This window comes from Rutilus rutilus (assembly GCF_951802725.1).
Source record: "Rutilus rutilus genome assembly, chromosome: 12".
Classification (NCBI taxonomy): domain Eukaryota; kingdom Metazoa; phylum Chordata; class Actinopteri; order Cypriniformes; family Leuciscidae; genus Rutilus; species Rutilus rutilus.
In genome coordinates this window covers 13,307,254-13,316,837 of record NC_140217.1, presented here as the reverse complement: position 1 = coordinate 13,316,837, position 9,584 = coordinate 13,307,254, and the positions used below count along the sequence as shown (strand labels likewise).

At 36.3% G+C, this 9,584-nt stretch overlaps 1 protein-coding gene across 1 annotated transcript; it reads left to right on the top strand.

Annotated features, from left to right (window-relative positions):
* The first annotated feature begins 2,943 nt into the window (after nt 1–2,943).
* Nucleotides 2,944–8,022, top strand: cUnh22orf23 (chromosome Un C22orf23 homolog). The gene is made up of 7 exons (XM_084426100.1): nt 2,944–3,215; nt 3,319–3,396; nt 3,831–3,893; nt 3,988–4,158; nt 6,433–6,561; nt 6,770–6,870; nt 7,157–8,022. The coding sequence occupies exons 2-7, from the start codon at nt 3,321–3,323 to the stop codon at nt 7,223–7,225; spliced, it is 609 nt and encodes a 202-aa protein (XP_084282226.1). The 5' UTR covers nt 2,944–3,215; nt 3,319–3,320; the 3' UTR covers nt 7,226–8,022.
* Nucleotides 8,023–9,584: the final 1,562 nt, after the last annotated feature.

Genomic DNA, 9,584 nt, shown 5'->3' with positions numbered 1-9,584 from the left:
GCATCCTGGCACACATCCTGTCACAGTAAACTGGCCTGTCAGTCATCTTGTCACAATTAAAATCCTCCACATTTCATTTCATTTTATCATATTGGAGAGAAATGCAGTAGCACGTTGATCTGCAGTCGCGGGTCTTTCACAAAATGTATTTCTTTTTCTAAAATTTTAACTTAGACCACATTATTAGATTACCCTTTGACTTTATGAATACACATAAATTCACAAATGACAGCTTAATATTTTTTTTTTATCTTTTTTGTGCATTTATTCAAAGACCGCATGTACAAATATTTTTTTTTTCACTAGTGTTACCTTACTTTGGCAATATTAAAGGTTTTTATGAAATATTATTTCTATTTTTTTTCAGCACATGCAGTCAGTTACAGACAAATAATGATAATGCAAAAAATACGGAGATAATGTTTTATTTATTTTAAAGGAGTGATTAAATGTTAGTTCATTTGCGCAACCATGCATTTGCTATAACAATGAAAATATTTGAAAAACAGTTATAAATAAGTAATGATGCAATCCTTTGAAGTTAAACTCTTGAGTGTAACAAAATTTATTGGATGTAAAATTATTATCATGTCACATGTGACACATTTTATTTAATGTGAAAAAAACACAGTAACACCAGTGACACAATGAATCACCAGTGACATACATAAGACCAAAGATCCTTATTCTTCAACTATAATTAAGTAGATGAGACTAAATTGTTACATTTGGCATACAATCAAAGACTATCATTGACACTTAGTGAAAACAGTTAGTGAAAGATCATAAACAACATTTTAAAAACATATTTTAACTCCATTAAACAACTAAAATGTACAACAAAGTACATTGTCTAAACTGAAATTTTCCGCCATTATTTTATATCATGCTATTATACTAGGTTATGACTAAGAGGGCTACACTTCAAACTTTCCCCATTTTACATTTCATGGTGCCTTATTTTACTTGCCCAACTGCCCCATAATGAACTCCCAGAACCGCTGATCAATCTGAACTGAACGCTTATTCAGTGCCAGGGGCTCAGGCATATGATCTGGTCATCACCATACCAGTTAACATAATCCATGGGGCTTGAGACAAAAGGGGCAGTGGCTTGAGACCCCATGTTGTCAATCACGGTATACTCACTAAATTAAAGGGATAGTTCGCCCAAAAATGCTCATTACCCAATGATTTACTCACCCTCAAGCCATCCTAATGTTGTATTACAAATTTATTAAATGTTTAATTTAGGTTGCAACAGTAAAAGTTGAGTACATTGAATTTAGCATTTTAAAGGAGAACTTTTTAACGTAATAAAACTGTCTAGAAATCATTTGGATGGTTAAACAACATGTTCTGGTGATATTGGTGACTTTCCCCGCTCCCCCCAGCGTTCCCAGGCGGAAAACCAACCTTGCAACTTGGGGACTACCGTCCCGGCAAGATAGAAATTGGAAGTCTCGTGAGAAGTGAGAACGAGAATGAGAACGAGCGCGAAACACAAATTGCTTTACGGCAATTCGACATAAACAAACACGCATGTATGATGTATTACCAGATTACCCACCTCGGTAGACATAGCTCCACACGATACAGTTGGCTTGCTCCGATCAAAACAAACGCACATGAGCAGCGGTAGAGAGGGGGAGGAGGCCGCCGCAAGTGAGTTTTTTACGACCGTGTTGTGAAATATACACCCTCCCACAGCTGTAGGGGGAGCTCGTGGGGAAAACATGCGACAACAAAAGGGAAAATCAGCGAAGAAGTGAGTAGAGTTCGCTAGAGTTACCGAGTTCTCCTTTAAGGTTAGGTTAGGTTAGGATAATGGTATCAACAGTTTCTGCCAGTCCTGTTTTCTCTATTTGTAAGTTAAATGAGTCAGATCACTGAGACTCTCACCTTTTGTTCTGCAAATGGCTTTCGGAGCCCAAATGGCTTTCGGAGCCCCTGGCCCAGATGTTGAATCGTTAGGCTGATTGGATTAGCAATGCAATAGACTGTTATGCTGATTGAATTAGGATTGGCCAGACCCTCAGTCTAGGCCAGGGTGTGTTACCTAAACCTGTATACTCATTTACATGCTTTATTCAGAGTCTCCACCTCTATGTAATCCCTCCCCTCTTTGAAAAGTATAATTACAATGAATACTATGATCAGACTTGAGAAAAAACTACAGCCGCGAAGATCTCAATAAAGAATTTCTTCTGCTTAAAAGATCCAACTCAAGCCTCCTGGTTTATGCTGCGATGAAGGAATAAAGTTTCCAACACTAGGAAGCTAGTTATTTTAGTCGATAAAGTTTTAAATATGGATATTTTTACTCATGGGTTGTGGGCAATATTAGCCTAGAGTGTGCGTCTCAATATCCATACTATCCAGAAACAGTGTGTGAGATTAAAATAAGTCTGTCCCAAAGCATATATGTTGAAAAGAGTATGCCAGAAGTCCCCGGATGGTCTACTATTTCCGGTGGATTTTCGAAGTGTGGATCCGTGTACACTCTAAACTAAAGGCTAATATTGCCAACAACCCATTGTGCTTTGGAGGAGGAACTACAAACACGAGTAAAAAGTGCTTTTTTAAACAAGAAAGGGACTCTGGCCTCGCTATCACCTGTCATGGCGCTGCTCTGAATACGTTCTAAATAAAGCTTTTTAAAGATTTTAAAATTACCAAGTTGTTTTCTTCGTTGTCGACTAAACTCTAATTTACGTAATTCGTTGGTATTCAGAATTTTTTGTTTTTTCTTTCAGCAGTGGTGGATATTTTATTTATTTATTTATGTATTTATTTATGTATTTATGTATTTATTTATTTATTTATTCATTCATTCATTTAAGCCCATTTATTTTCAAATGTATATTTTCAAATAGCTTCATCTTCAGCGGAAAGTGAATAGTATCAAAGTCCCTAAAGTCTGATGTCTCTCTTGCTTGCTTCAGGCGATTGGATGTTCGCCTGAAACGTCACACATTGTGAACAACTCAGGATCGAAATCACATGACGGAGAACGTTTATATCGAGCTTTGCAAAACATTGAATCAGATCTAATTCGTGTGGATTTGTCATCTCGAAAGCAACCCTAAAACACAAAGAGTTTGTCCAGCTTTCTTTGTTAGACTGGTGGTCTCTGCTTTGCTGGATTATCCCCGGTCTTAAATGTTTTGAGTGTGTTACCATAGGAACCGCTTTGCTGCTTTTGCGTTTGTAACGTGAGTAAACCTATTTTTTACAGTCTATGGAGTAAACCTTTGACGACCAAAATACCAGCTTTCTTGGTTTATGGTAAAAAAGTAAAGTGTTTTTGTTTTGCAGGAATGATGGCCACCGGATCAAAATATAAGGAGCCCAGAGTCACTAACTACAGAACAGAGACACGACAGTTATTACAATGTGTGTGTGTGTATGAGTGTACGAGCGTAACTTACTGTGTAACGTTCATAGACTGTAAAAAAATAAGTAACGTTACATGTTTTTCTATGCCGGTGGGGACTTAAACCTGAATGCTCATGGGAACTCGTGTCACTGTGGGGACCTAAATTGAGGTCCCCATGAGGAAACAAGCTTATAAATGACACAGAATTGGTTTTTTTTCTTTTCTTTTTTTTACATGTAAAAAGGCATCAAGTTTTCTATGATGGATAGGGTTAGTGTAAGGGTATATAATATTCCGTTTGTACAGTATAAAAACCATTACACCTATGGAGAGTCCCTGTAAAGCATAGGCTATTATTCGTGTGTGTGAGCGTGTTCCAACAATCATGCATATCTTGTTTTTATCTTTTCTTTGGCTCCATCTGTGTTGTTTTTGTTTTGTTTCATTGTAGTAATGATGCAAAAGTCTGGTCTAACGGACTTTCAACAGAAACAAATCAATAATCAGCTCAAAAGTGAGTTCAGGTGACAGATTTTATAATATCCTACTACAACTGTCCTGGCAATTTTATGCCCATTAACACTGTCGTTTTGTGTTTGTTTGATCAGATGGGGGCGCTCTTCCACTAACCTTTACCCCAGTTGAGCAGAAAAAAGTGCAGTCAGAGCCCAGAGTCTCCAGAGTGACCCCACTGATGGGTCACCAGCTGAGGCGCAGTGCAGAAAGATGTAGTGCTGGAGATAATTACAAACGAGAAAAGTTTCAGCCTAGTGCAACACGTGAGTAAAAAAAATATACTTATATTCTTTATCACCCAATTCTTCCTCGCTGCTGCTATTTTTCCCCATTACATTTACATGTATTCATTTAGCAGACGTTTTTATCCAAAGAGACTTGTAATGAGAACAATAGAAGCAGTGAAACTAACAATAGGACAACAATATCCAAGTGCTATGACCCCTCCCAGTTTAATCTAACTTAGTACATTCACTTTCTTTAAAAAAAAAGAAAGATAATATAGAATAGAAGATAAAGTGTCAGTATTAATGGATTATGTGTTGCCGAAAAAGATGCGTCTTCAGCTGTTTTTTTAAAATGGCCACGGACCTCAGCAGCTCTGGTTGAGTTAGGCAGATCATAGAGCAGAGCAGAGCCAGTGGTTGTTCTGTAGGCAAAAGTCAGTGACTTGGATTTGATGCGAGCGGCAACTGGCAACCAGTGCAGTTTTGTGAGGAGAGGAGTGATGTGTGCTCTCTTCGGCTCGTTAAAGACCACTCTAGCTGCAGCATTTTGAATCAGTTGCAGAGGTTTGATAGTGCAAGCTGGAAGACCTGCCAGGAGAGCATTACAATAGTCTAGTCTGGATAGAACAAGTGCTTGGACAAGGAGTTGTGTAGCATGCTCTGATAGGAAGGGCCTGATCCTCCTAATGTTGTACAAGGCAAATCTGCAGGACCGGGCAGTTCTAGCAATGTGGTCTGTAAAGTTCAACTGATCATCAATCACAACTCCAAGGTTCCTGGCTTACCTTGATGGAGTTATGGATGACAAACCTAGATGAATGGAGAAGTTGTGGTGTAGTGTTAGGTTGGCCGGGAACACAAGCAGCTCTGTCTTCGCAAGGTTTAGTTGAAGGTGGTGGTCCTTCATCCAGCCAGAAATGTCTGTCAGGCAGGCTGAGATGCGAGCAGCTACCGTCAGATCATCAGGCTGGAATGATAGCGTAGCAGTGATAAGAAAAGCCATGTTTCTGAATCGCAGATCCTAGTGATGTCATGTAGATGGAGAAGAGAAGTGGTCCAAGCACTGAGCCCTGAGGCACCCCAGTAGCTAGATGTTGGGTCTTAGACACCTCACCCCTCCACAACACCCTAAAGGACCAACCTGAGAGGTAAGACTTGAACCATTGGAGTGCGGTTCCTGAGATGCCCTTCGTCTTTAGGATTGACAGAAGGATTAGATTAATTAAATTCCATTAGATTTTCAAATGCATTTCTTTGCATGTATGCAGCATTGTGCTCTATACTACTCACAATTGCATTGAACTGAACTTCACTGTCACTTATTATTTCAATGTAAGTTAATACAGAAATCATAACTCATCTTTAAACAACTTGATATAGTGTACTACTTTACCAGTATGCTTCTGGTAAAGTGGGGCAGAAGGGAAAAAAATCTATGTTCATTCACCAGGCTTGCATAAAGCCACAGCATTTCTGTGAGACAAACTTAGGAGCCCAAAATAATTAACCCTTTAAGCCCTGAAGGCATTTTTAGTTTTTTTTTCTGAATGACAAACTTTTTAAATAAAAAGTAAAGATTCATAACTCCAAAACAATAGCAAGGTGATAGCAAGGTGAGTCAAAAGGTAAGTATTGTTTGATAGAAAACTTCATTACATTTGGAAATTCTCATGCTGAGAAACTTCTGATAAACTGCTGATAAAATATAAAAAAAGTGGGCTCAAGGACCAAGCTAGCCTTTTTGTTTAGCCCTTGACACCCTGAAGGCATTTTTAAAATTGTTGCTCCTCTATTGTATCTCGTGATCAACACAATGTATTATGTTGATTTTGGACTCATTTCAATCGGGAACATCCATACTATTATCTGTGCATGTTTCATAAAATTGCAAGCGTAAATGCCACGTGAAAGCTAAGTTTGATTTTACTTAGCTACATGTGTGCCTGTGGGGTTTTATGTTATAACTTTTTATAACTATCTTTAGATCTAATTGACAGATGATGATGAGTTATTTTAAATCGTGAGAATCTGCTGTAAATAATGATGTGCCATTTTCCACGATCGGAGCATGTTTCATGAAGTTAAGAGCGAAAACATGACATAAATGCCACATCCGTATATTATTTGGGTCTTGCGGGGCTTCACATACAAAAACTTCCTCAAGTTTTGTAAAAGTGTAGTTTAATATCTGTATACAGTACATTTTCAGCCTACATGAATTCATCTAACCTGTGTTTGTTGCAGAAGTCTTTACAAGTGTAACAACAAAGATCTTTCCATCCTTCTCTGCTGATTCTTCTCTCTCTCTAGGGGATCTGGAGAAAGAGAAGAGAAGGCTACAAAATGTTCTTTCTACTGGTAAAAAGGATGCTGGGCCAACTCACTCCCAAAGAGACTCCACAGAAAGAAGAGAGCAACAGATAGACAGATTCCAAGAGGGTGAGACAGTCAGTTGCTGTTCATTTCTCATCTGAGTGATCTGATTTCAATGATACTGATTGTATATTGAATTATTTATTAATTTTTTATTTATTTACTTTTTTATTTCAGTTTATTAATCATAATTTATAGGGAGGCAGGGGGAGTCATGTTTACAGAGACACTTTAATGACCTTGATAAGGAGCTCAATAGTATTCTTACCAACAGTTCTGGATGAGATTGAGGACAGGAGGCAGTTTTTAGAGGAGATGATGGCATTGGGAAAAGGTGACCAATACCAGCACCTCATCAACACAGAGGTCTCTCAGGTGAGGATACAAACTCATAAGCTCATAACACATAACAGCCAATACTCATGCAATGTCACCAGCCATCATCAGTTTTTAAATGCGACTTGACCCACAGTTTGTCTAAAAACCTGAGAAATTATGAAGTTAGTTTTATAGCACCACAGTGAAATGTCCTGTTTTTGAATCACATTTTTTGTATGTATCTTTATAGTTTTGTGTGTTTGTTATTAGCTGTTTCTTAGTCTTAAACTAAAGCTATTTTGTTCTAAACTCTGTTGTTAATTGTATGAAATATTTCTTCCAGAAAATCTGTGAACTTGAAGAGATTGACAGGAAACGCAGTGAAGAACTAAGAACTCAGAACTCAATTTAAATGGAAAAGAGGAACTACAAAGCAAAGAGAGGGATGGAGAAAGAGAAGGTGATAATAGTGTTAGACAAGTATGAGCATTAAAAAAAAGAATCCCAAAACTGCGAAAGGTTTTTGTTTCATGAAGTCATTTTATTTTTGATGTCCTCCATCCTAAAAGCACTGACTGTTTTAGAGACAACGAAAAGCCCTTGGGGTTGATCAGGCACACACACATACTCTGACCATACAAATGCAATCCTAAAATCTGATAAATACAAATTAACACTCAAATACTTGCAGATGACACACAAACTGAAATGTCAACAAAATATTCAAAGACACTCAACAGCCAATGAGAGGACATATACATAAATTAAACAGATTAAAGGCACTCCTTCAGAAATACACTCCTGCTTGGGTTTACAGAGATTAAGGCCCAACACACAACATGCAACATTCTACAGTGAACATTTTAAAATGATTTAACTAAAGCTTAATATTGCATATTGCTTTGAAGAGTGAGGAACATCTATTATTGTATAACATTAGCATGCCTACAGTTACCGTTTATGTGAGTTACAGTCTTTTATGTTTTCATTAAAATAGTTTAGACCTATTTTAATGTTATCTCTCATTTTAACGTTTATCTGTCACCGATGATTCTTGGTGCAGATTTGTCTGGTAACTCTGTAACAAGCTTAATGACATTTCAGAGGGTTATTAGATACATTTACAAGTTTGATGATTTTGTAACACTTTAGGTAGGTACAGTATGTTAACCTAAATTTTCCACTGAAATTAAAAAAAATCTGCTTCTGAATTCTGCTATGAACTAATATTCTGTCAGTAAATACCATACAAATTTAGTGTTGTAACAATATCTTTTAAACAATCTTTTCAACATTCTTTTTTTTTTTTTTATAATAATCTGTTAAATATTATTCATATTAAATAAACTGGTTGACCAAAACATCTAGAATTGGATCATTATTGCAGTGATCAATACATTTCTGGCATGTTATATGTTTGGTAACAATTATTTTATCTCTAACTAATACAGTGTAGCTTTTCATTTCTTAAACAACCAAACATTACAGAAGATCCCATCGCCCCATGGCCATATTCCAGGATGACAATTTTGCAAGAATTAGGTTACACTTTATTTTAAGGTGTCATTGTTACAGTGTAATTATATATTTAAGTACTGTGTAATATTAAGTACTTACTATAGGGTTAGGGCAGGATTAGAATTTGGTTGAGGGTTAGTTGCATGTAATTATGCATAATTTACTGTTATTACTATGGTAAGTATATGTAACATTATGTAACAAAGACACTGTAAAATAAAGTGTTACCGAATTATTAGGCTCAAACTGAGAAAAAGTGGTTCAGGGAGCATGAGGAATCATTTTCACAAATCAATTGGCCACCAGAGTCCTGACCATAACCTCATCGAAAGTATTTGGGTGTGCTGGAGTAGAGCGTGTTTTGACTGTCAATACACAATCTCAGCCAAACATTAATGCATCTCTTGATGGAAATAAATGTTGTGATGTTGCATAAGGTTGTCAAAACAATGCCATGACACATGTAGGCTGTAATTAAATCTAAAGGCTGTCCCACAAAATACTTTTTTAGCCAATCAGTCTATGAATCAGTATTGATCATACTTTTAAAATGAATGTCAACATAAAATATTGTCCAGGTAAGGGTTGCACCAGCTGTTCTTAAGTTCTTATTTAAATTGGAACATAAATTCCACACTAGAGGCTTAGTAACTACTAGTTAGTTTGTAACTAATTCAGCACTTTTTGTAATTTTGTTCTGAAAGCAGGAGACAGTAAGTCGTAAGCTAGTCGTTAAGTAATACATCGTCCCATTATATGAAAATTACCTTCAATGTTCCAATAGTGAATTTCAGTTTATCATATTTAAGTTGATTCTTACTCAGTTATCGCCTCAATTAACTAATGGTAAAGTAATGTTTCCGTTTAAATACAATGTTTAATCACAAAATAACATAAGTATTTTTTACGTAAATAATATTATAAATAACATTGTAAATACAAATAACAAATTAATAAGAAGCAATACATAAATACTAATGCAAAAAAACTAAAAACAAACAAATTACATTTATTTTGGCACAGAGCGATACACACAGAGGTGCAATTTTCAGATCAGGTTCATGTTTAGAGCTAAAAGTAAATTTTTTCACAATGTTCTCTTTCTTAAAAAAATAAACAAATGTAAACGTCAACAAGGATTGAATTCTGTCAGATAAAGCATGAGTTCATTGATGCAATTCAATCAATCTGCTATTTTCTTCCAATCGTTACTCCTATTCGGAGGCTTTTGTACATTTTTAGTGTACTAAAGA